Source organism: Cygnus atratus, chromosome 17, assembly GCF_013377495.2.
Source record: "Cygnus atratus isolate AKBS03 ecotype Queensland, Australia chromosome 17, CAtr_DNAZoo_HiC_assembly, whole genome shotgun sequence".
NCBI lineage: Eukaryota > Metazoa > Chordata > Aves > Anseriformes > Anatidae > Cygnus > Cygnus atratus.
The window spans coordinates 6351150-6378055 of NC_066378.1; the positions used below are offsets into that span (position 1 = coordinate 6351150).

Consider the following 26906-nt stretch of genomic DNA (forward strand, 5'->3'; position numbering starts at 1 on the left):
GGCTGAGGCGGCTGCGGAGGGGGAGGGAGGTGCGGAAGCGCGCTGCGCTGAGGGCAGCGGGGCCGGGCGGGCTGCGGCGCGATGCGGGGCGGCCGCCGCCTCCTCCCGCTGCTGCTCCTGGCGCTGCTGCGCGGGCCGTGCCGCGGCAGGGAGCCGGCGCCGGGCGCTGTTACCTGCGGCTCGGTGCTGAAGCTGCTCAACACCCGGCACAGCGTGCGGCTGCACTCGCACGAGGTCAAGTACGGCTCCGGTGAGCGACGGGGGGCGCTGAGCTGAGGGGAAGGGACTGCGAAATGGAGGGGGGGGCTGAGGGGAAGGGAGGTTTTGGGGGGGGGGGGGGTGGCGGGCTGAGGGGAAGCGGGGGGGGGAAGTCCTGAGGGGAATGGAGATGTGGGGGGGGGGCTGAGGGGAAGGGAGTTGGGAAGGGAGGGTCCTGAGGGGAAGGAAGATGGCGGGGGGGTCCTGAGGGGATAGGGAAGTGGTGGGGAGGGGGGGATTTGGGGTCAGGGAAATGGGGGGGATCCTGAGAGGAAAAGAAATGGTGGAGGGGGTCTGAGGGGAAATGAGATGGCTGGGAGGGTCCTGAGGGGATGGGGAAGTTGCAGGGGGAGCAGGGAGAGAAGGGGAAACTGGAGGTCTCTCAGGTGCGTGTTGCTAGGGCAGAGGGAGCAGCAGCCCGGAGATGGGGTTGTGGGGCGGGCTGGAGGCCTGGCAGCCTGGCAGGGAGAGGGGGAAGCTGAGGCCTGGGTGTGGGAAGACATTGCAGCAGAACCTCATGGGTCCTGGGGTGGCGATGTGCTCTGCCTGGTCCTTGAGGTGAACCCTGATCTGCATCTAGGTCCTCAGCAGCACCTTCTGGGGGAGCACCTGTTCTGGCAAGGCTGAGGCTGCTGAGTGCCTTGTCTGGAGTCTTGAAGAACTTTTTAGTATTTCTGAGAAAGGGTGGTTTGAGGAGTACCTGTCATGAGTCAGAACTTCACCGTGAGCTCTGACAATTTGCATGTACTAACATGTATCGTGTTTAAGTGCGTCAATCTGAAACATTACGTGGTACCTGCATTCCCACCAGTCAGTAAACAGACTGAGAATTAAGCGTTTCTTAAATATGAGGGCATGAAAACATTAAAGCAGATTTCTCTAGTTCTTTCAGGACTTTCTGAACTGGAGAAATGGGTTAAGTCTCTTGCCATTTAATTCTATTCCAACAGGAAGTGGGCAACAGTCAGTGACAGGAGTTGAAGCTTCAGATGATGCTAACAGTTACTGGCGGATTCGTGGGAAGAGTGATGGCAGTTGCCAACGTGGAACACCAGTGAAATGTGGGCAAGCAATACGACTTACCCATGTGAACACGGGAAAAAATTTACACACTCATCACTTCCCGTCACCACTCTCCAATAACCAGGTAAGTTGTTCTAGATCTTAAGCTTTTGTATAAACAGTGCATGGCTGATTTTGACAATACCTCTCTTCAAACCCAAGGAAAATGTAGAATCAGGCATGTGTACTGCCAGAAACAGTGTATCGCTGGTTATACCAAGTCCAGGTGGATGCTTCTCTGCATCTTAGTCAAGAACTTTAGTCCATTATTCTAAGTGTAATATTTACCAGTACTGGTTTGCCACAATAGTTTTAACAAACCTGTATTTGTTTCTTTATTCTGCACCACTGATACTGGGAAGACTCTTCTAAAGTGTTTAACACTTTTACAGTACAGGAGATTGGGCACCTTCCTGAACATTATGAAGACTGTGTAGAGCCAGACAGCTAATCTAGTATTAGGACGCTAGGCTGTCCTGTATCCAAGTTCCTTGGTGTTCCAATCCAGTAGTCTTAATCATCTCCTCCCTGTCCCTGTTTTATTTCTCTCTACTTATTTATGTCTACTTTGCCAAGAAAAAAAAATAAATCCACTGTCATAATCACATTTATTTGCCATTTTATAAATTTCTAGAACAGTGGTTTTCACTGTATAAAAAATAAAAAATCCACATTTGTAGGTTATTAGCAGTCATTTTAGTTTTCCTTTAGGCCAAGAAGATAGGTCGTTAGATTCTAAGTTGAAAGACCAGACTTTGAAATAGATTTGTCTGAAGGCGGCTGAAACAATGAAGTACAGTTTTGTTTAGAGTATCTAGTTTACATATTTATCAAAACAAAAGAAGTGATGGAAAAATAGCATATCAGAAGAATTAAAGAACAGATTAAAACTTTCCACCATTTGTCATTTGCCAGTTTAGACAATTCATTTAACAATTTAACATTGTCATTAATGTAAAAATACTCAGCAACTGTATTTTTTTTCTTTGTATTTGCTACATGCTTGCACAGTTTCTAAGCAAAAGGAGAGTTTGCATGGCTTCCCAGAGATTGACAGGACTATGATTTATGATTGTATTGAAATATGGTGTGGTTCTGAACACAAACTTTAATTTCATATTCTTAACAAGTAAGTTTGTTTTTCCAATTAATAGGTTGTCTTTAACACCGTTTGGACTACATAAACTTGAATAACATGACCCCAAAAGATTAGCTTGCTAGGTACAAACTATTTCTCTTCTACTTTCAAGTTGTTATTCACTTCTAGTCATCAGATTTTTAAGAATTAAAATCTGTGCCGAGTCCTAAATGTTTAGAGCTAAGACCTACCGGGTTTCTGCAAACACTTGAAATATTTTGGGGTGCATACTGAAATCTGATCTTTAACTTTTGTGTTAGCAGGAATTCATTTGCTTTATCTTCATTTTTTTTTTTTAAGAGCCATTCAGCTGTCTGTCTGAAGAGTGCAAACCAAAATAGTTATTAACCCAATTGTAATCGTGGTGTCATTAAGTAAAAAAGGAATACAATTACTTAGGCTAAATTGTTGCAGTGTTGTGATTAAAAACACATTATGCTGAAAAAAATCTGTTGCATTGGTAACTCTGAAAGTGGTCATGCTAAATATTTACAGTTACAAACTTGTTTTAGCAGAGAAAATTTGTATCAGCGTTAGTGTTTCTTTTGATTTTTTTTTTTGTCAGAAGGATTGTTCTGATCTCTGTGCTCAAGTCCTCTTTAATTTGTATTATATGTTGGGGTTTGGTGGCTCTTTGCTCAGATTATGCATTGGAGTTTGTTGGCATCTTCAGATTGTGGTGTGAGAAAGTTACTGCTTCTGGATTTGACCGCTGTTGACAAAGCAATTGAACATCTTTTTCTTTCCTCTCCATCCCTGCCTTTAAACTCTGCTGGCTTTGTGGCTGATATTTCTGTGTGCACGTTGGTGGTGTTTGCTTACATTTTCACTTCAGGAAGTTTGTCTCTCTAACAGGAAGTAAGTGCCTTTGGTGATGATGGTGAAGGTGATGACCTCGATATATGGATTGTGCAATGCAGTGGGACACACTGGGAGCGGGAGGATGCAGTGCGCTTCAAGCACGTAGGAACTGAGGTGTTCCTTTCAATAACGGGGGAGCAATATGGCCATCCAATTAGAGGCCAACGGGAAGTTCATGGCATGCCCACCGCCAATCATCACAACTATTGGAAAGCAATGGAAGGAGTCTTCATCAAACCCAGTATGGACCCTGCAAAACACGATGAGCTCTGAATTGACAGAGGATCCAAAATGCTTCAGTTTACTCCAATGTTCGGAGATGCTAACCCTTGGTCTCTCTTAAGTCCTGCCTTGCCTAAGTGACTGACTTCCTGTGTTACCGAAGGGCATTAGTTCACTCTAGGAATGCGGCACTTCTGTGGGGAATGATGTCTGCCAGGTTTAGACACGGAGATTTATTTAAGAAATCCTTTCTGAATTTTCAAGCTTGTTTGGTGAAACTAGTTCATACATCTGTTAGTTTTCACTATCATTTGTTTTGCTTGTTACTTTTTCTCAAATTCAAAGGAAATGGAAAAAAAAGTAATACATTTCTGTAGTCCCAAATACTGCAAAACTTTGTATTTTGTAATCTTTTTTTTCAATTATAATTAAATATTTGGAAACTTCCTTCTACTTGTTAGTGGGGAGAATGTTATTTCTGAGGAGTTGGAGTAAGTCTAGAAAGGGAATATAATCCTTGGAATGTGGTATCTTTTGAACGGTTTGAAGTCAACTATTCAGCCTTCCATAAAAATATCACAGTCCGTCTGAAAATTGCCTCCAATGTCTTTCATGAGTTCTGCTGTATATGTATGAAAGAGTTGAAAATGTTGTATATATTGGCATAAGAAGACAAAAGTTTTTATTTGTTTCCTTTCTCCCAAGAAGTTTGGGTTTTCTGGCAATGGTGATACTGCTAATTATCAAATGGTAAGACTGTCTTACTCTAAGAACTGGTGCAGGAAGCTACTGTTCGTTTACTACTAGAGTTTTATAAACTGATGTGAAGGAATTTGATTTATGTTGTACTTGCATGTCACTGCAAGATCAGTATGAGAATCCAGATGAATAAATAGCGGGACTTATACCCATGTGGGGTTCTTTTGTGTGAATCCAGAAGAAGAGGAAAAAGAATTAATTTTAAAAATAGTTTGGTTCTGGATTTTCCTCATAGAGGTATGCTATAGAGTGCTGGCAAGGAATCTGTACTGAATAAGGCATGAATTTCTGTGTTCCTGTGTTTTATTTTTATAAAAAAATAATTCTTGAGCATTTGTTGTGCAGTGTTGCTGGAAACACTGATTAAAATTTAAAGTACCATACATTTTCTATTAGCTTTAAACAGGAAAGCTCACTAAATGAGTGTGAAAAGTCAGAAAATCCAGGTGGTTTTGTTTCCATGTGTAAACAGTTTGCTAATTATGGTCTGAATTAGTCAATCAGTTAAAGAAGCAGGAAAGTGATTTGCTGCTTTTATATTGCCAGTCACGTGGTATAGTGTTAGAGCGTTGTGTTGATGAGGTGCAACACACCAACACAATTTCATTTATACTTTAACTGTACCTACGCACGTATGCCTTTTACTCTGGTGCCTTACGCAGTGGTGCTGCACAGTCTAGCTCCAGTTTTTAGTTAGGGTTTTTGATACTAGTGAAGATCCTTCGCATCCTACAAAACAAGAATCCTCTGTAGCTGTTGTTCTCCAATACCTGATTATTCTTCAAATAAGGTAAGATTACTTTGTTTTCTTATGAATCTTAGTTGAATGTTGGTATTTAAGGATTGCAGGCATTGTATTTACAGGAGGAAAAAAATAGATTTGGCAATGAGTTCTCTGTCAGTAAGAGTTAAATATGTGTTTGTTGGTGCACTTGTGGAATACTGGTTTAGCTGAGAAGGGGTAGGTCTCTGTGGCTCATCTCGGTCTGTGCGCCAGGTAGTTTTGCTTGTTTTGCTTTTTTTCACTACAGAAGCTGTGCTGTCGGACTCTTAAACAACCCAAGCTGAATTACCTCTTAGTTTGGAAAAGTCTGTTGGAATACTGAGATAACTATTGTCGTTGGAAGCATGCTAAATACAGACTATAAAAGTCATGAGTTAATGTAGGAAATGCAGAGGTTTGTAGCTGTAAAAAAAAATGATGGCTCGTACTACTGCTAATGTGCTTTCCTTCTTACGTAGCTCCTAGACTTACAGGACCTCCATTAGTATCTGTTTAATGTCATATTTTGTGCTTTGAACTGCATTACTGAGACTTCAGAATCTCATTCAAGTGTTTTTATTTACTCTGACCTGCTTACAATTCAACTTTTCAGTTCATCCTCCACAGCTGAGGACTAGAGACTTAGAGAATCTTCAGTTTCTGTATTGGGTTCTGGTTTTGCTTGTTTTCCATGTGGCTTATATGCCTAAAGATGTTGGGACTTTGGGTAAAACATGAAACACTCAGATATAGATATGAAAGTTTGGAACACTGTTTTGCTTCTTTCTCTTTACCTTTTTCCCTCTTTTATTTTCTACTGTGGCAATGTAAATTTTATAGTACCTCTTTCCAAAGCTCTATGTGCACTCTAAGATTAAGTAAAAACTACATGTTTTGGTTTCTGATGCTAGCGCAATGTAGTGCTTTCAAACGACTGGTAGGTGCTCTGCAATTTGTTGCTGGTTGTACTATTCCAAGAGCTATGTGAGGAGGTGTGCCAATATTACGCTTCCTTTAACAAGCTAGAAAGGCTTTGGGGGAAAAGCATTAGAGGGATCGTTATAATTGTTCTCAGTGGGAATATTTACTGAAAGAAATCTGCTTTAAGTTCTCTGCTCTGAAAAATCTGACAAATGCTGCACTTATTTCACATAAACGTGTATATAAAACATACCTAATTTGATGTGGAATGGCACAGAGTTGCACAGGCATGTTAATTTGGGGGTGGGGGGGGAATTGTGTTAGTGCAAACACTCTTACTCTCTTATTTCCTGAAGCTTTTTTAAAGGTTTGTCTAACTGCTCAGCATACAAACACTTGCCACATACTTTGTCTTTTCCATCAGTATGAATGAGAACTGTTTAAAGTGCCAGAAGGGACTTACTGCGTGTTGATTCTATTTCTGAATGTCAAGGCTAAAGATAAACCAGTATTTTTATTTCATTATGTTTGGGAATACTAAGTGGGTATATTTGTTAAGTTAAACCAACTTTTTTTCTTTTTTTAATCGAAAGAAGGACAAAAAAAAATGACAACCCCCTGTTCCAGTGATGCTTACACAGCAGTATTTCATGCTGTTATTTTCCTCCGATGCCTTCCACTAGTTCCCGGGTTTGTAGGCGCCCCGTGGAGACACACAAGATCCTTTGTACACCTTAGGGTTTGTTCTCTACACCTAAATCGAGGCGACTGCTCCGTCCTGCGTGGGAAACAGCACTTTAAATTACCTCCACAAAAACGGGTGGCGTGGACGCGAGCAGGGCGGTTGTGCCTGAGGGGGGAAGAAGGGGTCGGGCGGGTCCTAGGTCTTTCTCCTTACCCCTTTTTACAGCCCTAAAGCCTTGCGAGAGCCGCAAGAGGCTGCGGGACGCGAGCGGCCGCTAGCGAGCGCTGCTGCCCCGCTGGTGCCGGGCTCGCCGCGCCGGCCGGCTCCGGGCAAAGGCAGCGGGGGCTCGGAACCCGCACGGCCGGGCCCGGGGGGGGCACCTGTGGTCCCCGCTGCCCGCGGGAGACTCTGCCCTCAGCCGTGCCCGGCTGGCGTGGGAGGGAAGCGTGCGGATAGCGCAGGCTGCCAGGGGATGCTCTGGGCGGTTCTGGCTGTCCGGGGGATCCGTGGAGCGCGGCCAAGGTTGAGGTCTGTTTGCTTAAGGTAGACGTTCAGGGCAGTTAGATGTATGGTAAAAGTAGGTGCCGGTTTCCGTTTCGGTGTAGGGGAGGATGAAAGGCACGAAGGGATCGTTAAAAGGGGGAGAAAAGAGCTCCCTGGGTGCATGCAGCAATCCCGCGGCATTTTTCCGAGATTCCGAAAGCAAAAGCTGAAGCCGGACCGCTCCCCTGCCAGCCCGCCCCGCCTCCCGGCACCAGCGATGCTCTCCCCTGGAGCCAGCCCGGCCCTGTGCGGGGCCCGCCGGCAGGGCAGCCGGGGCTCATTCGCCAGGTGGACATAGGGTTGGTTTTTTTTCGTTTTTTTTTTTTTTTTCTTCCCTCTGCGCCTCTCCCTGGCAGCGTTCTTCCAGCATCAGCCTCCCGCCGCTATTCCCTCGCACCCAGCGCGAAGCCGCTCTTCATCGGGAGCCTTCTGCGAGCCCGGGCGGCAGCGTTTGGAGCCAGCCCCGCTACAGCCGTCCTCGGGGGGTGGCAGGCGGCTTCCCTCCCTTCCCGGCCCCTGCCAACTGGCAAAGCCCGGCTCCCCTCCTCCGCCCCGCCGCTGCCCGCCCGACAGACCCGGCCTGAGCCCCCCGGGGGGGCGCTGCCAGGCTCCCCCAGCGCTCGTGTCGCACCTGAAGGGTTCCGCTGCTGCTGGAGGGCTTCAGAGAGGGTTTCCAGCCCTGTCCGGCTGCTGACACTGCGGGGGAGCGCCTGGTAGCGAGCTTCCAGCAGTTCCCAGCTTGTTCCAAACTGGTCTGGCGCGGTTACTGGCTTAGATGTGGAAGACTCACGGGGTTCGGGGTCATAAGTGGTGAGGCGTTCGTATAGCAGCCGCTCTACTCCGCTTGTATCTTCCCCTCCTGCTCAAAGAGGACAGATTCTTGGTTTGTGCCAGCAGCGTTTTATACAGGGCTGCCGGGTGACTGTCGCCAAACGGCTGCTGCAGCGTCAAACCTGCGCGGCTTGAACAGAAACTGGGAAGGGCAGAAGGCGAGGCTCCTCCCGAAACTGCACCCGAGGGAGCACCATCTGCTGTCTCTCTTGCAGAAATCATACTGCTGCATGTATTAGCTCTGCCCTCCCTGGGTGTGGGTGCGGAGGTGATTCCTGGCGAGCTGGGGGCAATTTTGCGTAAAGCTGCGCAGCAAAACGCGTCCGTTTGTGGTGTGCCGCGTTTGGCTCCCCATACAAAAAAAAAAAAAAAAAAAAAAAAAAGTAGGGCGGAGAGGGCCTCTAAGTCGAGTTTCGACTTCAGTCTCTGGGGTAAAATGTTAAAATCTACCTGTCTCCTGCGTGGCCGCGGGTTTCCCTGTGAGACGGGAGGCTGTTTGCTGCAGTTAGCTGAGACCTTGCTTAGAGGTCCCAGCGGTGAACCCGAACCGGGCTGGGAGCCCCTTGGCGGGGGGGGGGGGGGGGGGAAGGTGCCTCGGGTCGGCCCCCGGGGAGCTGCATTCACCGGGCATCAGCCCCTGCAGGGCTGCTGCTGGGCAATGGGCGTGTGCTAGGGCTGGCCGGCGGGGAGACGTTTGCTCCTTAGGGTACGGATTTCCAGCTGGGAAAGTATGACTCCCAAAAGGGAAGGGGGAGTGTGACTTTGGAAGCGGTGGTCGCTGTGGAATGGACACCCTGCTCCTGGAGAGCTGCGGTGGGGGGCGGAGAAAAACCCGACCACCCCCCGAGGCGTGAAGTTTCCCCGTGCGGCTTTTAGGGGTGGAGAACAAGTGTTCCTACCGTACCCCGGGGAGAGAGGCTTTCTAAGCCCGGTGGGGCTCAGCAGGGACCTGGAGGGGGCCGGACGGGGGGGCCAGAGAAGGGCTGGGGAGCTTGGTATCCCCAGCCCTTCTCTGGCCCCCCCCCGGCCGCGGACCTTCCGAGGGCTGCGGGATGGGATGCTGCCCGGCGGCGCTGGGAGGGCTGGTGCTGAGCGGGGCACTGCGTTAAAGGGCGTTTTGGAACAAAAATAGTGATGCAAACCGACTGTGCTCTTTCTAGGCTGCTTTTTAGCGCCCTTCTCCATAGGAAAGTTGCCCACTCTAGGTCGTCCTTGCCAGAAAAGCACGTTGACGCTAGAACGTATTTTCTTCTCTCCGGTGGTAAAACAGATACGCCCCGCTGGGTGTAGTGTTCAAGAGAGTAGGGCCAGGGAGGGATGTGCGTGGGTTTCGGGGATGTTTTGGGCAGGAATACCGGGAAGCGTGGCAGTGCCTACTCCCAGCACCGCTTGGCGAACGGTCTGTCTTCCCCCCACCCATTTTATTGCATGCCTCCGGGTTAACCAAAGCGGTTCGAGGAGAGGCTTTGGCCGGAGCTCCCCCCGCACCGCCCCATCCCCGCCGGGACCGGATCGTTGGCTCCAGCCGCCGGTGGAGCCGAGCGCCCCTTCCCCGGCCTTGGCCGCCTTCCCCGAGGGCAGAGCCGCAGGAACCCAGCGCCGGGACCGGCTGTCAGCGGGCTCCTTTCGGGTGCCACAAGAGCAGCCCCTTTACCGCAGTCCTCCCGCGATCAGTTTGCGGGGCTCCGCTGCGCTCGGCGGCAGCCGGCGGGGATGCTTTGCCCCGCACCGAGCCGGCGGCTCCCCGCGAACCGCAGCCGCCCGAGGCGGCACCGGAGGGGTTGGCTGCGCCCCACCTGCACGGGGCTCCGGTGCTCCCTCGTACAGGGTACGAATGGAAAGCGGTGCGGCTCCGCTTCTCCCCGGATCGGGATTATCCCGATTTCCACCCCTACCTGCCTCATGTCCCGATTTAAAAGCTCTCCTGCTGCTTGTGTGTCTGTAGTGGTTTGGTGGGGTTTCTTGTTTGTAGTGGTTCGGTTTGTTGCTTTTAAAGCGTTCACCTTTCTGTAGGGTTAGTGGGGTGGATGTCTGTGTGTGAAGAGGGGAAGAAAGGGTCGATTTTGATCAGAGAATTTGACCAGAGATTCAAAAGGGGAATGCCAAAACTGCCCTCTGACTTGCTCAAACGCTGCTATAAATACCCTAAATAAATTGCTTGGTGTCAGGGTGTAGGGGGTTGGCAGTGAGGAATTCTTTACTGGTGCTCAGTGTCTCTAACAGCTTACAGATGAGGTGGCCTCCCCTGCTTCTCCAGGGCTGTTGAGAGATCCCCATTTCCTTCAGGTCTGGAAGTCTTTCATTTTCTGCTTTTCTCAGGGCAGAGTCTGCCTTTTCTTTCTTTTTTTTTTTTTTTCCTCTTTAAATAATTTAGGTTGTGTTAAAGGTGTAACTGCTGTAAAGGGAAAATCAAGCAACAGAACTGCTGGTGGGTTGTGTAAAACCAGATTGTTGTCAACCCAAACCTATCCTGAAATATGATGGGGATTCACAGAGGAGGGACAAAACAGAGTTTGTCTTCTAGTGCAGTGTGTTTGTACCAAGCATCACTCCCTATTGATTTTAACTGGGTAAACTGCTGGTAAAGAAGTAGCAGCTCCTGGCAGAGGTGTAGATTCTCAGCAGATCACTTTTTGATGGAGGTAGAGGTCTGCCATTCGGTGTAGTAGTAGCAGGGTGACTTTTAAGATAACTGGCTTATTACACCCCTGCAGACTGTTAGGCTCGAGTTTGTGCTGTGCACAACAGCTTATCGCTGTCACCTGGTCCCTGGGTGGCTGAGGAGGTTTCCAAGACCAGGTGCACCCACCTCCCAGGTGAGCGAGTAAGCAGGATTTGTACCAAGCTGGTGTTTGGTGCTGAGCGCAGGCAGCGTACCTAGTTCTGCGCGACCACAAAGACAGTTTGGGGTTGCCCCCAAGGAACTTCCATTCTCAATTAGCCACCCACCCGCCATTCTGCTCGCTCCTTATGGCAGAGATCTCTGCCCGCGGAGCTGCTGGTGACAGCACGCTGAAGAGAAGAGCATGGTTTTAAAGCTGTGCTGCTTTGAGATGCTTCTTCCCATCTGTTCACCTCTGAGCAGAGGGTGCCTTGCAAGGACACGGGGCTGCTAGATCTGGGCCTTGCCCGGGGACGCTCGCTGTTCCCAGGAAGGGCTTAGCTGGAGTCTCAGGAGTTGTGTACAGACTGAGCCAGGCTTCAGCTAATGCCATTGTCAAGCCTCCAGTGGGGCAGTTTGGCCACCTGCTACTCCCTGTGGATGGGAACAGGATGCTTACTGGAAGGCTTATCAGGAAGGGAATATACCTTCAGGTATCCCATGTGAATGGGATTCTCAGGAGGAGTTAACAGTGAATTGTGCTTTTCTAATCAATTGCAGCCAAGAAGGCTCTCGGATTTTTTTTATTTATTTTTTTATATGCCTCCCCCTCTTGCTTAGCACTTAGTTTGTCAAGATTGCCAGACCATATCCTGTCTTCAGCCTGTGCTGGGATGAATCCTGAGGGCTGGATGTGGAACAGTAGCAGGATATGGCCCTAAAACCAGCAGCCTGTGCTTCCTGCAGGGAAGTGGCTGTCTATGGCAGCCCTTCTAGAGGGAGAGTAACACCCTCCACCGCAGCAAAGCGCAAGGCTGGCCGGCAGTTCCGGGGGGGGGGGGGGGGGGGAACAAAATCTATTGTGTGTTGGTTTTCAGTAAATATACCGTGAGCTACCTAGTGGTATTAAGTCTAATCACAGGAATTTTCCCCCTTAAAGCTGTGGCTGGATTTATGTTGATCACTTTAAAACAAATCTCACAGATACATTTAGTAGAAGAATGTGTAAAACCCCAACCCCCAAATGGTATTATGTAACCAATACAGTATTTAAGTGCCCCCTGTGTAAACTAACTGAAAAGCCTGCTGTTTGCCTTCTTTGCCTCTGTTGTGTATTGGTCAACTGAAGCCAGGCGCTGTGTTTGCTGTTCTGATTACTATTTTAAAGGATAGATCCATAGGATCATGTTATCCAGAAAGGGAAAAAGGCTTAAACCCCACTTTCTGGGCTTAGAGAGGACTCGGGGGCTGAGAGCCCTCTCGTGGGCTGCCGGGAGCGTGGATTTCTAAGCAAGCCCATGCTATTTGAAAGCATGCACACACCAGGGATGCAGCACAATGTGCTTTGTCCCTTTATTTTGGTATGTGCAGTGCAGCCCTCCTCAGTGGCTTCTACAACAGCCACAGCGTTCAGCTGAGCTCAGCAAAGGTGAAGACGTGGTACTGTGAAGTCAAGGAGGTGGTGGAGGATAGTGGTACCCGGGTTCCCCCGCTACATCTAGAGCTGGTATCAGGTGGAAATGAGAGGTGGATTTCCTCTCGCTTTGAACCAAGAGGAGTTTGTAGGCTTTCCCCCTAATTTAGCGTTATTGATCTGCCATCAGCTCTTTGCCCAGTCAACCCCTTTATTCAAGGTGCTGGATCTCAGGAGCACAGTGGTTTCCCATTATTGTTATAATCTTTTGCCAAAGAGATATCCCCCCTTCTCAGTAATGCACCAAAGTGGAAGTAATCGCTCTTTTTTCTTCTTGCATTTGTCCTTTCCTGTTTCATTCACCGATTGAAAAATGGCTAAAGAGCAGCCCCCATTTCACCTCCCCTTTTCCCTGATTGACTCAGCAGCTCCTGGGACAGAGAGAGGAAAGGGGCCTCGAGGTCACAACCTTCACAATCTTCAAAGCCCCTGCCGCTTCCAGCAGCTGTCACAGCTCTCACTGACCATATCCCCAGAAGGTCAGCAAAAAAATAAACACTGGGGCCCGACAGGTCCCCTTCTCATGCAAACTGGCCGTTTCCCTCCCCAGCTCCCATTCCATGCATAGCTTACACATAGGAGACCCCCTTGGATTTGCACAGAGCTATGCGAGAGCGAAATGCCACAGAAAATAAAAGCAGAAGGGCTTTCTGGGCAGGCAGGGTGGGAAAAAGAAAAGCGGCTTCCTGAGCTCTGCATGCCCACCCACAGGCTGCTGCAGCCATTTTGTGTGTGCACAGCCTGAAGGTGAAGCTGGGGAGGGGGCTGACTTTTCCCTCGGAGAGAGACTGCAAGGAAGGATTCGGCTTTTATATCTGCTTGTGCACGTGAGAGACGGAAGAGAGAATCCAAAAGAAATAGGAAATGAAGCATAGACTGTAAAAGCCTTTTCATCAGGATTAGATTGCAACCCTTGCCTAGAGCCGGTCTGCTTTCTGCACTCACCTTCCTCTGCAAAAAGTCATGATGAAGCAGAAACAGTGCCAGGGAGAAGCGTGGGTTCAAAAGGCCAGAGTGGAAAGGTCCTTTGCTAAAGGAAATACCCCTCCCCGGCCCTCTTTTATAGAAGGATCCATTTCGCCATGGCCACTAATAATCACGGGGCTATTTCCTGGCCTTCCCAGCTGCAGAGCACCGTTCTGTTCTCCCTTACTGCAGCCCCTTCCCCTCCCGCCCCACTGCCGAGCCCAGCACAAGGGCTTGCCTCCCGCCTGCTTTTCGGGCTCCACAGGGCAGGAAGACCCCCGGTCCAATTAGAGCCTTTAGCCTCTCCCCACAAAGCACAAGCCTGGCTGGCCCTGCAAAAACCCGTCGCGGGGGCTCTGCCTCTGTGCGCCGCCGCTGGGGAGGCCGGTGACCTGCAAGAAACCCCCCCGAGGAAGAAAAGGCAGCGACAGGGACATGGGAAGTCACTTTATTTGTGCGGGGCTGCTCACCTCACCCTGCCCCTGCACCCGGCTCCCCACAGCCGCGGGTCATGATTCCAGCTCCCCCCGGCCCCCCATAAGACAGCTCTTGGGTGGGGGGCCCAGCCCTGCTCGCTGTCACCGGCTCGGCCCCGGCTCTCGCTGCTCCCCGGCGCACTGACGCCCTTTCATTATTGCACTGCTCGCTGCGACCGTGACAGTAGTGCAACAGGGAAAGAGGGGCAGCCCGCCCGGTGGTCCCAGCGCTGGCCCGGCTGCTGGGCTGGGGGCACGGAGGGAGAGCCCGGGCTTAGGGGTGTGTGTGGGGGGATTTCCTGGCTTTCTGCCCGAGCTGGCTGCCGCCGCCGCCACCGGAGCGATGCTGGGTGGGTGTGTGAGGGGGTGAAGCCCCAAGCAGTGAGTGCAGCCCCGGCAGCACCCTGAGCCCAGCTGCGCTGCAGCAGCCCCACGCTGCCCGGGGAGAAGCTTGTGAAGCGCTGCAGAGGCAGCGGCTGCTCCGCCGAGCCCCGCTCTGGCCCCAGAGTCCCCTCCCACCACCCCTTTCCCTGGGCCCCAGAGGTCCCGAAAGGGACTGCGGGGACCACCTGAAATGGAAGGCAGGGCCACCCACTCGGCCATCCCGGCTGCTGTCAGCCCCCAGCTGATCCCTCACAAAGCGGAGAGATTTAACGTCCCCGTCCCTTGCTCCTTTCCCACGTACCTCCGGGAACGGCTCTAGGCAAGGGCCAGGGGCTGTGCCCAGCCCCACTCCACCACCCGACCCCGCTGCGAGCCGCGGGCCCGGCTGTGCTCACCGGGCAGAGGCGAGAGCTTTGCTGCGGGGAGGTCACCGGGAGCAGAGCCTCGGCCCCTTTGTGCGGCGCCCTGCTTTGCACAGCGCTGGTTTTCGGGCTGGGATCAGGCGCGGAAACAGCAAGTGTGGCTATGTATCTCCTCCCATCCCTCGGTGGGTGTTTACATCGTGATGTAAAATAGGCACCCTTCAAACCTCTCGGGACTCGTGCTATTTAAAATGGAGACACGATGGGTTTCTCCAGTTTCAGTCACCGCTTGAGCTTTTTAAACGCAAGGCCATTTTGAATCCTGTGCGATAGCATCGAAAATACGCCCATTACTCACAACCTGAGTCACCACAATAGCACGATTATTTGTCACAAGTAACGTCTCCGCACCATTACTTGCCTATCTAACAAGGCTCGGTATTTCACAACTTTCCCCTTAACTCGACGGGCACATAGGATTAGTTTTTCCTGCTGTGGCTGTCTTCTCTCCGTGAAGAATACCCCCAAAAGAAAAGACCCTATAAGCAATATTGCACTACTACCCTGAGCACAAAAGCAGAGGCAATATTGATAGGGTCTCATCCTTAAGGTTAGGAAGCTGGACAATGTGTCTTGCGGCAGGTGACTGGAGGGAGCTTCATTCCATGCCTGCAAATGGGGAAGGGGTAAAAAGTTAGAAAGCAGCGCACTGCCCTGTGGATTGCAGCACCCTATGCTCCCGGGAGGCTGGGGTGCAGGAGCAGTAAACCTCTGGCCCTGCAGAATCGGTGCAGGGACACTGTCCCTTCCTCCCAGGATGTACGTAACACCAGTGTGGATTTTACCCAGGTTTCCGTACCTCTGTCCTCAGTTCTCACCTTCTTCTTGCGTGTAAATTTCTCCTTTATTAATAAACTCAGTCAATTAGCTGTCTGAGCTGTTAGAGGCTGGGAAGCACTATTTATTTGGTTAATTGATAGTTGTATTTTGAACCTCTTAGTAATAGGCATCAAGCCCTCGGAGAACTTCCTTTCCAGGGCTGTCCTACTTGGAGAGCCCAGTGTTTTAAAATATCCCTCCCTTCATTGGAAATCACGGGATTAAGTACACCAAAAATTAGAAAGCGAAACAGGATCTCCAGGGCTGGCTCTCCAGCGCTGACTTCACGTTAACGCGCACAGATTAGACACTCTTTGGAGACGCACGCATGCTGTGCCCTAGCTAGTTTTGTTTAGCTTTTTCTCCTCCTGCCCCCTCCCTGGCACTTTTTCTGTCCTAGGCTGGAAGGCACGATCTTCAGCTGGGGCTGAGCGCACCAGCGGCCACAGAAAGGAATCCCAGGGAGGGGCTGAGGCACCTCTAGCTTCGGGGCTGCTTTGCCAGCAAGGCTCTTCCTCTGCAATTCGGCTCCCAGTGAACCTGCCCCAGTGCTTTTGTCATGTAGGGACACTTGAGAGTCCAGAGGAAGGTGAAGGAAACTTCATTCCCAGGCCATCCCAAACCAGCTCATGATTTTGACACTTTAAGCTTCTCCTTCCTCAGCCTGCTTTCCAGTGGATTAAATAGGAGTGTAATGGAGAGACAATCCCCTAATTCATAGATTCCTGGCTAATTTATGCATACCACATTGATCTGGTCTTTGCCATTAGAGATCCCTGGCGTTTGGCATGCTGGTGTGAGGCAGCCCTGCATCCCCTTTGATGTTGCCTGACTTGCCCAAAGCAGCTGAAAACCAAGGACATGCCAAAGAAAAGAGAACAGGGGAAGCTCCATTAATTGTTTGTTTTTCTAATGGACTGATAAACAAAATCTCCAGTCTGCCCCAACCCCTCCCTATCCCCATCCTTTGTGATGCTTGTTGGAAGCAAACAGGAATCTTTCTTCCATATTATTTATTTGTATTAACCTTTGCTCACACTAATTAAAAGGCCATGTTCACAGAGATTGCTGTAAGCAGCTCAGAATGAGTTTTTATCAAACTTTGGTGTTCTTGTTACCTTGGCAAAACCTCACGTTTAACCCTGCCACTCTGCTTCTCAGCAATCCCTACAACCTAGACATCCAGTTGGACTGAGAACAAAAAAAGATGCAGCTGGGCTCTGCCTTACCTTTCCATCTACTCCCGTCCAGTCTCTATTTTGCTTATGTTTACCATGTGTTTTCCACTCTTCAGCCTCGATGTTATTTCAAACAAGACTTATGCTGAACACACACAATTTAACTTCTCCAGTGGCCCAAAGACAAGCCCACTGGTGAGTGTACAGTTGAAATGTACAATTCACACATCGAGTGATGTTGCTAGTGCATCAGTAGTGGTGGGGGAAAGCACGACTTGACAATTTCTACACAACTTAAGAATTTCAGTAGTTGCAGAAGCTACAACTGGCAGGAAGGAGTAAGAGATGTAATTAGAGACGTCAGCCACGAGTTAAAGTCCAAGCAAAGGCAATTAAAATACTATGCCTTTATGTTTCTGGATCTGCACTAAGAGCCTAGATGTGTCTCAAGAATTTCCTTATCTCCAAGTGGTGCACTGGCACAGGACTCCCCACACTTCCCCCCCCACCCCTTTTTTTCTTTTTTAACAAGACAGGAAAAATAAAGGCGGCTTCAAATACCCAATAGTATTTCCCCAGTTTGCAAACAATATGTGCAAAGCCAGGGTCAATCCACGTCCTATAGCAGGGAGACTTCTCTGGAATGTATATGGGGGTTATTTTAAAATAAACGTTTAAACATGAGATTATGAAATGCATGCTATTTATACTCCAGGAGGCTCAGCATCTCTAGATATGTTTAGAAACCTCTCTCGCCTTTAATCACTGTTATAGAAACTAAATGGAAATGTCACCCAGACTAGTATGGAAATAATGCTTTACATGTTGCTCAATAATCAAAGCTTTTTTTTTTTTTTTTTTTGGCAGTGTTGGGGGGGGGAATCTCTAACAGTAGTGGAGTCATTGCTGTATGTTTAAGCCCCCCTTTTCTGATGTTAGCAGAAAGCATCAGTGAGACTGAAGTGTCCCAATGATGAAGCTTGGGGGTAAATATAAAGTAGTGAGCAGCCTCTCTCTGGAGCTCAGAGGCCTCCTGCTCCATGTGAGATCAAACCTCATCCTCCTTGGTTTAGTTTAGGGAGCCACTTCCCCTTCCCTTCATTGCTGTTTGTTTGTTTGTTTTCCCTTGTGGTTAAAGGTGCCACTTCAGGCAAGAGTGTTTTTTAAACGTTCATCTTGGTTGCAACCTCACAAAACGTGGCAGGACAACAAAGCTTCAGTCCAGCCTCGTTTCCCTGGTCACAGCCATTTCGCTAGCCTGGGGAAAGGAGACCATTTAAAAGCCATCTTTGCAATTAAATACATTATATAGTCCACAATATATTTTCTGCAGCAAAATTGACACTATTACCAAAGGTCAGAGCAAACACTTTGGAAACAGCTGTAGGCTGAGGGTTGATTTAGAGTTTTCCAACCTCTTTAGTAATTTTATCATTGTTTTAAAACTGGGAAGTGTTGCCTTTTTAATTCTCTCTCCTTTTTTTTTTTTTTTAAAGAGAAAATTCTTAGCATTCCAGTCCTGGCTCCTTAAGTCTATCTTGCAAGTTACTACAAATCCGTCCAGAGAAAAAGGGGATTCTTGCTTCCATGCAAGAGTCAACCTGTCCAGGTGTGAGCCTGGAGAGGCCATGCTGGCAGCCCTCCCCGCAAACACTGCCTTCCCGAGCCCGTTTCACCCACCAGGCTGGGGGCCTCTGTCACCCACAGCCACTTATCAATACGTCCCCCCTCCCTCCGCCTGCAATCAGGAGGGATAACACACCAGAATGTCCCGCCGTTTGATTCTTGCTTATAATATTTAGTTTGTGGGTTTCAATAACCCTTTTCTCAGCAGCAACATTTCCTCGGCTGGCAGAAGCCAGATCTGCGTCAGTGAGCTCCATTAAAAGGAATGACAGAGCTCCTTAAACAGCCTAGACTTTGTAACCCCACAATACGGCTTTTCTGCGTGGTGTTTACCAGTGCTCTGCTGTCTGATGGAAAAAAAAAAAAAAAAAAGACTTGTGGTACTGAACTCAGGAGCAAAATAGGGCTAAATCCTATCACCTGGGGAGGGCCGGGCCTGCTCCTGGCCCTGTGCGTACGGCAGGGCAAGCGGGGCATCTCGGCAGTAGCCTCAACTGGTGGAGACGTGTGTGTGGGGCTGACCTCGGAGCCTGCCACCCCATCGGGAGCCCCACACAGCCCGGGGCAGCCCGAGCTGCCCTCACCGCTTCGCCCAGGGCTGTGATCCCCCCAAGGCCCCGGCTCTGCGGCTGGGCCCCGGGGTGCCGCAGGAGGGGAGCGGGCACCTCCTGGCCTCCCCCCGGTCTCCGCACCACCCAACAGCAGCGAGAGCGGGAGCGACCTTAACAGGGCTCGAGCACTAAATGCAATGACTCAAAAAGTCCCCCTGAAAAAAAAAAAAAAAAATCCCTCTGAAAACTTAAACCATCTGATTTCACTTTCCGCTCCAATTGGTTGTGTAGCCAGGGCGCAGGTCTGGCCTCCTCCACCACACTAATACCCTATGTGTGCTGCCTCCACAGAGGAGGGGTTCTTTTAACAAGTTTATGCAACAACAGGATGGAGGCTCTGCCGGAGCCCTTCCCCCCGCAGCCCGACCTGATTCCCCGCATTCCTCCCGCGCCCTCCCCCTCCGACCCAACTGGAGACAAACTCTGGCATCTCCACACACATGCAAATGGTTTCCCTTGCACAAATACAGACTCCTGAAGGGGCCTTTGCTTCCGAATCCCCCCGCATTTTTTTTTTTTTTTTTGCTTTCCTCCAGTGCTTTTTTTTTTTTTGTGCTGTTACATTCCTCAGCCAGGCAGGGTTAAAAAAAAAAAAAAAAAAAAAAGAGAGCGAGTGGGGAAGGAAGGGCTTGGAATGTGTAACCTCCATCCCAGGCCCAGATCTGCAGGGGACCCCAGTCCTCACCCCCCGCGCCCCCAGGGCTGCCTTTGGCAGCCTGAGCTCGGTGGAGGGCCCGCAGTGGCTCCAATGGCCACGAGCAGGCCTCGGATGGTGGCCCCTGGCCCTTGGCGAGTGGGACACAGTCCTTGTCACCACCCAGGCCTTCCCCTGCATCACACGCCTCGAATCCCCCCTGCCCAGGGGAGGTTTCCAAGTGGCGCTACCATCTGATTTGTAAGGACAGAACTTTCCACCGACAAACAGCTCCGCATGCATTCCCCCCAGGATCTTTGCGCCGCCAAACAAGGCGGGCTCGTGCCTCGGAGAGGCCATCTTACAGCCCGGCCTCAGCCCCACCGAGGCCGTTGCTGCCACTTGCTCCCACTGCCCGGTGGGCTCCATGCTGCCCGCAGCAGGGTGCCTCTGGCCGGGCACCGCTCCTCCCTCCTGGCCTCCTCGGAGGAAGGCAGCGAAGGGCCCCTCGTGCATCCCCTCTGGTCACTCTTCTGCTCCTGGTGATGGTGGGGGGATGATGTCCCCCCCCACCAGCAGGGTCTTTGCAGATCTCGCTCTCTCCTACTTTTTAATTAAACAGAAATTAGGAGGGGAAGGCGCCTCGGCTAACCAGGCCTCCCTGTTCCTTAACACACGCAAAAATGGCAACCAGGCTGCAACACGCAGAGATGGAGGAAAAGAAAAGCTCCAGAGAGAGGGAGCCATGCAGGCTCGGGTTACCTCCTCTGAGGCTTGGGCACTGCACCGCAGCCGCCACCGGCCCCGAGCCTCTGCTTCGGGTTCGGAGGCTTAGCCTTCTCCTCGGGGTGTGAAAGGGAGGCAGGCTTCAGCTCCTCACCCCACCGGGGACCGAAAAGGTGCCTTTTGTTTGCTTGCTTGTTCATTGAGGAATGGAGGGTGTTATTGAGGTTCAGCTTCCCCTTGTCCCTCTAAAATGGGATCCCCCCCCGCCCCAGGATGTGGTCCTCCATTTTCTGCCTCCCCATGGCTCGCTCGGTAGCATACCCTGGCCTGGGGTACACAATGCAATCTGAAAATGCTCCTTTACCTAGATTTGATTTCCAATATGACGGCTCTCCCCACCCCCACCCTTTGCTCCCAAGGTAACAGCTCAAGGCTTCAGGAAAAAAAAAAAAAAAGAGAGAGAGAGAAAGGTCCCATCCCCCAGCCCTCTAAACCCCTTTCTTAGCAGCTGCAAGTGAAAATACCACATCTGCCTCCAACCACACCACGAGTGACAGTCACCAACAGATTGTTATTTAAAGATCAATTCTGAATGCAATATTACGGTTCCTAGGCCTGCATCATCCCTGCGTCTCTCAGACCCGCTCCACGCTTGCTATTGAGAACTGCAGAGAAAGATTGTCTTTCAAAATCTATTGATTATTATTTACGCGCCTTCTATTCTTTTTTTTTTGTTTAATGAAAATGAAGGTATCAATATTGCTTTAGTCTTAACAGTAATTCCTCTAAAAGTGAAATACGATGGAACTTGGAAAATACATCAATAGAAAGCAAAAATTAAATTGCCTGTGAATACACGTGTATACATTAAAGTCACTGAATTCTATACACAATAACAACATCCTGAGGTTCCTAAGACTAATTTTTAAAGCAGAAGCAAGAAAATATTCAGACTTGGTCAGGATATTTTTAAAGGTGGTGATTGCTCTAAAGGAGGACAAGAGGGCTTTAAAATGTGAATAGGCCAGCGTTTTATTTTACAACTTGGACACACAAACCCACGCTAGTGGCAGAAAGGGCAATCCATTTTGTACACTGAAGCAGTCAAAATGGGGAACAAAACCCAAGGAATTTCCATACAGACCACTCAAACTAAACACAAAATAAACAAACAAACATGAGGCCAGGGATTTTTTAGGCAATTTCTACACGATCTTGACATTTTAACACTCGCTCGAGCCTTTGTGGCAGGGCGGAGAGGAGAAATCAGAGTAGGGGGATGGTTGCCTGCTAAAATGCATTAAATAACTACAGAATCCCATAATGTCAGGGGATGGGTGTGCAACAGTAACTGATCATAAGGATGTATTAGGACTGGAACCAAATGCTTTGACAATATTATTGCACTGCTTTATTTGTGCAGACAGTAGTGCAACATTGTCAGAGCCAGCGATACCAGCAGCCACTGTCACGTTCTGCACAGCTGCCCTGCATCCTTTTGTAAGGGACTGTTACATTACAGCGTTAACCACAATAACGTTTTTATGTTTAGCCCCAATAAAACTCTGCATGACAAAGTTTATTTGCAATCGTAATTAGACAAGGTAAAAAAAAAAAAAAAACAACAAAAAGTTAGTTAAAAAATGAGAGGGAGAGAGAAAGAAAGAGAGAGAGAGAGAGAGAGAAAGAGCACTGTTAGTATGGCTTGTTAAACAAACCATTCAGGCTTTTGCTACATGCCCAGTATATCTAGGCACGGTACGTTATGAAGGTTTTATACAATCAAATATTTTGCTATAGTAATGGAGAATAAAAAAGAACAAGGGGCTTAATTCAGCATTCCCAAACTTATGTGTTTCCATAAAAACTAAATTGGTCAGTCAATGAATCTGAACTACACGATTTAAATAAATCACAGAAAGTGGCAGCCCCTTCCTGTGCCTTCAGAAGTTTTCTTAATTGTGCTGTGTGTTTTCTAGTGGTTGACCAGTACAGACCAAAAAGCCTGATGTGTGTGTGTGTGTGTACAGATAGACTGGTATAACTACACAGTGCTTTGATTTGCTGTGGAGGAAAACGTTACAGAAATGATGGGACTTGTATACAAAAATACATAGTGTCTGTGCTTCAATCTCAAGCGTATCTCTGTGTCACCACTCAAAAATCACAGCATAAACACAACAGATTCATAGAATCAAATCAACAGCATTAAATCCCTACAGACATCGGTAGAGACCACCTTAAACATACAGGGAAGAGTTTCTAAGGGGGAAAAACTATGAAGAAATCACTATAAAATTTCATTGTAGATATTGCATGGAAGTGTGTAGAAATTTAATAATGAATTACTCACAGGATATTGGTAAACAAAGCAGGTAACATGATGCCTTGAAAGCTCCCAGAAATGTTTAGAGCTTGTTTTAAATGGTATGTGTTTAAACTATTCCAGCCCTTTCATATATAAGGACAAATAAAATCTATAACCCAAGATCTCTCTCCTTATTTAAAACCACTCCCACATGTATAAAACCTTATTTCACACACGTGCATAAATACACTGGAGGAGGCATCTATTTTAGGGTTGTTTGCCCACTCTGAAGAGGGTGGGCTGCTAAAGGGGGTCATGTTTCTGCCAGCCAATGCCCTTTTAATATTGCACTGCTCATCATAATTGCCAGTAGTACAACAGAAAAAGGGCTCTGGACAACAGCATACTTCAGAGACTTTCCAATATAAGTGATAAATCAGTTAGAAACTTCTCCAAGTGATGGCCTTCTGTGCATGATTTACTCTAAAACAGATTTGTTACATTCAAAAAAAAGGAGTTTCTTCGACAACCGCATTGATTCAATGTTATTCTTTAAAGTCAGATTTTAATATTTCACAACTGCATCTTAAAATTAACTTCAGCAAGAATTTAGAAAAGGTTGTTTTAGGGACTTTTTTTTTCCACGATAAATGTACTGCATTAGAGCATGTGAAAGCAAAGACCAGAATTGGATTGTCCTCCTTGCATTTCAGGACCCAGCACGTTACAAAAGTAGGTGTGTAATGAATTAGATTAAACATTATCCCAAAGACACAATGCAGGAGAAGTTCATATTCTTTCTGTTGCTTTCATCTGAATCATCTGCTAAAATATTTGGTATTTATTATATACATGCCTGCTAGTAGTTTAAATTGCTTCTATTTATTTTTAAGTGCTGAGGAAGTTTTGCTATTTTTTGCAAGCATCTAAACAAGCTTTCAAAACAACTGCCAGCCAGGAGGGGAGAGACCTTTAAAAGTCATCTGTTTGCATCGTGAAAACATCACTATTGAATTCTTTTCTTTCTTTTTTTCAGAAAGAGTATAGGGGTAGTAAGGAGAAAACATCAGTTAATCATTACAAATCAGGCATTCCAAATAATTTTAGCAATAAGTAACATTTAAAAGTCAACTTGTTAGTTTTTAGGTTTCAAACTGTTTACCATTTGTTTCTTTAAACAATTTCAAACTTAAAGCTGGAAAACATAACTACTTGTTAAATAAGAATCACTGGAGAAATTACAAAATACTTTGATTTCAAGCTTCAAACAATGCAAAGAAATTCTAGGCAAAGAAATCCAAACTTGAAAACAATTTTCCATAAACTGTACAGACGAGTAAAAATCGTACCAAATCCTACAATGAATTAAACTGATTCGAGTCTGGGGGAGTTTGGGCTGAGTGAGAAAATGCACTAAATGAATTCTGGTTGTCAAATTTATAGAGTAGTATTAACAAAAAGCCAGTTGATTTGGAAGTGTCCCAACCAATTAGAATCTTAAACTGTATCGTTGTTATTTGCTGATTTAATTTTATTTTTTTCTCCTTTTTTTTGGACAAGAATTTCTCCCTAACCCAGAAACCTAGGCTAGTTTGGAGATGTTTAAAAGAGGAAAGAAAGAGAGAAGGGGGTGGGGGAAGAAAAGAGAGAGAGAGAAAGAGAGAGAGAGCCAGAAGAAAGAATGTGCTTTAAACTTCGGGAAGTTTTTTTTTTTTTTTTTTTTTAAATTCCCGAGCCCCAGTTTGTGTTCGAGGGTACGAGCCTTCCTTACACAACTCGAAGACCACACACTGGAGGGAAACGGAGTGGAATTGGGGCAAAGTGCAAGAATGCCAAAGAAACACTTTGGGCTGCGCACCCTGGTTTATTGCAAAAACTCTGGACTATTTAAGCAAAGCATTACTTTTACGAGATTTAAATATTAAGCCAATATAAATACTGCTGGAGATAGCATGTGACTTAGTGCCTCGCTCTTTGGGGGTTTTAAGAGACACAAAAAGAGCAGTGGGGGGGAGATCGGGACCTCTTAGAGAAAAGAGAGCTACGCCTTGTGTGCAGGGAGAGCAGCGTGGCTCTGCCGGGAGCCGGGGGCAGCGCTAACCGAGCCGTGCCGTGCCGAGCCGCACAAAGCTCGCCGCGGGGCCGGCTCGGCTGCGGCGAACGGAGCGCGAGGCGCGGGACCGCGCTCGGTTTCTCCGAAGCTTTTTGCATAGGTGAAGGGACCGAGGGGAGGGGGAGGAAAAGGGAAAGAAGAGGCGCAGCCGGCTCGGCCCTAGCCAGAGCGTTTTCAGCCGAGCCCGCCCGCAGCCGCCTCCCGCGCATCCCCGCCTCTCCCCTCCGCACCGGGCCCCCGGCCGCCCCCGCCGCTCCCCGGCCCCGCCGCCGCCTTCCGCGGCCCCCGCCGGGGCACCGGCAGCAACTTCGCCGCCGGAGCCGTTCCGGAGGGAAGGAGGCAGGGATGGATGGAGGCAAGGACGGATGGAGGCAGAGAAGGAGGGCAGGACGGGCTCGCCCGCCCCACGGGGAAAGCGCTCCGGGAGAGCGGGGCTCCGGGATACCGCGGTGCCCCCGCCTCGCCCCGCTCCCCGCCCGGGGGGGCCGCCCCCGCCGCTGCCCCGAGCCCCGCGGGGCCCCCACGGGCACGGCAACAGCGGGGCCGCTCCCCGCCGGCCCCCCGCTCCCCTCCAGGGCCCTCCCTCTCCCGCCGTTTCCTCCCCGTCCCCCCAGGCTGCGACCCCCGGGGAGGCTACGGCGGAGCCCCGGAGCCCCCCGGCTGCGGCGAGCCGGGCTCCGCGGGGCGGGGAGGCGAAACTTCCCAAAAGAGGCGCAAAAGCGGGGACGGGACGGGACGGGACCGGCCCCGCGCTGCCCCCCAGGACCCCCCGGGTCCTCCCCCGATCCCCCCCAGGCCCCCGGCCCCGCGCCGGACGGGCTCGGGCGCCGCTCCCCGAGCGCCGGCGCTCGGGGCAAAGCCCTCCGGTACGAACCTCATGGCCTCCCCGCTCCGGCCTCCATCTTTGACTAGTTGACATTCAGCTCCTGCCTGACCAAGTCCTCATTAGCATACCGCCCCGCCATTGGCCAAACCCTGCGCTAGTCTCTGCCACCGCCTCGCCCATTGGCCGCCGGGGAGGATATTTAAAAATATTAGCCCGCCGCCCATTGGCCCGCCGCGGCCGACGTCACGGGCTGCTCTTTATTTTAACAATGAATGCACAAACACATTCTTCCATTCACAAATTTTTTTTTTCAGTAGTTTGCCCGCCTTTTCTCCAACTACATTTTCATTGATTTTTTTGTTTCAACTGAGGGGGTCCCGGTTGTAAACAGATAAATCAAAGGCGAGCAGAGGGGGGACCTGAGCAAATATTATTTTCTCCCTCTTTCTCTCTTTTGTTCGGTGCTGCTGGTGTTGGGGGAACAAACCCGAGCCCCAGCGGTCCCTTATCTGAGAGGTGTGGTCGGTGTTTCTCTGCTCTGCCCGAGAGATTGCAGCTATTCCGTGCATATTGCCTTCTCTAAGCTCGACCCGAGTAGAAAAGCAAGCCCTGCCTTGGCAAAACAAATCGCCGAGCTGGGCAAAGCAGAAGAGGCAGCGCTGCTCGAGCCGGGGCACCCCGCGTGTGCGAGCCCCGGGCCCGGCTCCCCCGGGTCCGCTCGGTGCCGGAGCCGCGCTCGGTACGGGCCGGGCAGGGCTGGGCTCCGCTGGGCAGGCACCGAGAGCCGGGGGCCAGCGGGGGGCACGGCGTGACACCAGGGGCTGCTCCCCCCGGGCATCGCTGCTGACCTCACATCGCGTTATCGCCGAGTCTGGGGGTAGGGAGGGAGGCTGCGTGGTATGGCTCCCACCCTGCGAGCCGCACAACGCGGGATTTGTTGAAAAAATGGATAAACGGGGACCGGGAGAGCAATGAGGCACGGTCTCTGTAACACGGGCATGTGCTGGTGGTTCTTGTTCGAAAAGATTTCTGCCACGTTGTTAACCAACAAACTCACGTTTGTGCAGTTGCTTTCACCTCTGAAATAAATAGCTCCTCCTGTGGAATCAGCTATTCAACAATTGTTTTCAACAGATGCTTTTTAAAATGAAAGTATTTTAACACTCAAACGAGACCAACCTAACAGCAAATGAACTGAACAAGTTTTAAGAAAGCGATACGCTTCTGTACATAAAAAAGTTATGATTTTTTTTCTATTGTATTTGCTAGCATTTTTTTAAGTAATCAGTATTTGAAAAACATTTCTCCCTAAAGTGATGAATGATTTTTGTTTCAAAATCTCCTTTCATTCCATTTGTTAACTACCTTCAAACACAGCCCAACCCCAAAATCTATCTCGTGTACACGTGAACTAGAATTTTACGTTATACAAGAAAAAGGATATTAGCTATTTTCAAAAATAAACTAAACTTCCTTTGT

The 26906-nt window shown here is 49.3% G+C and overlaps 1 protein-coding gene and 1 long non-coding RNA gene across 2 annotated transcripts; one reads left to right on the plus strand and one right to left on the minus strand.

The window, feature by feature from the left end:
• The first annotated feature begins 21 nt into the window (after window positions 1–21).
• On the plus strand, window positions 22–3994 carry SDF2L1 (stromal cell derived factor 2 like 1). Its single transcript, XM_035556965.2, has 3 exons — window positions 22–250; window positions 1209–1405; window positions 3314–3994. Exons 1-3 carry the CDS (start codon window positions 82–84, stop codon window positions 3590–3592), a joined length of 645 nt encoding a protein of 214 aa, XP_035412858.1. The 5' UTR covers window positions 22–81; the 3' UTR covers window positions 3593–3994.
• Window positions 3995–4139: 145 nt separating this feature from the next.
• Window positions 4140–25547, minus strand: LOC118253022 (uncharacterized). Its single transcript, XR_004780308.2, has 3 exons — window positions 25476–25547; window positions 7844–8071; window positions 4140–6762 (listed from the first exon to the last, which is right to left on the minus strand). It is a non-coding gene; the product is annotated as an uncharacterized LOC118253022 (long non-coding RNA).
• Window positions 25548–26906: the final 1359 nt, after the last annotated feature.

Excerpts from the sequence above, each read along its gene's own strand:
- SDF2L1 (XM_035556965.2), top strand. The coding sequence starts at position 82 with ATGCGGGGCGGCCGCCGCCTCCTCCCGCTGCTGCTCCTGGCGCTGCTG. Across the intron at positions 251-1,208 it reads CGAGGTCAAGTACGGCTCCG|GAAGTGGGCAACAGTCAGTG; the intron begins GTGAGCGACGGG and ends CTATTCCAACAG. Across the intron at positions 1,406-3,313 it reads CACCACTCTCCAATAACCAG|GAAGTAAGTGCCTTTGGTGA; the intron begins GTAAGTTGTTCT and ends TCTCTCTAACAG.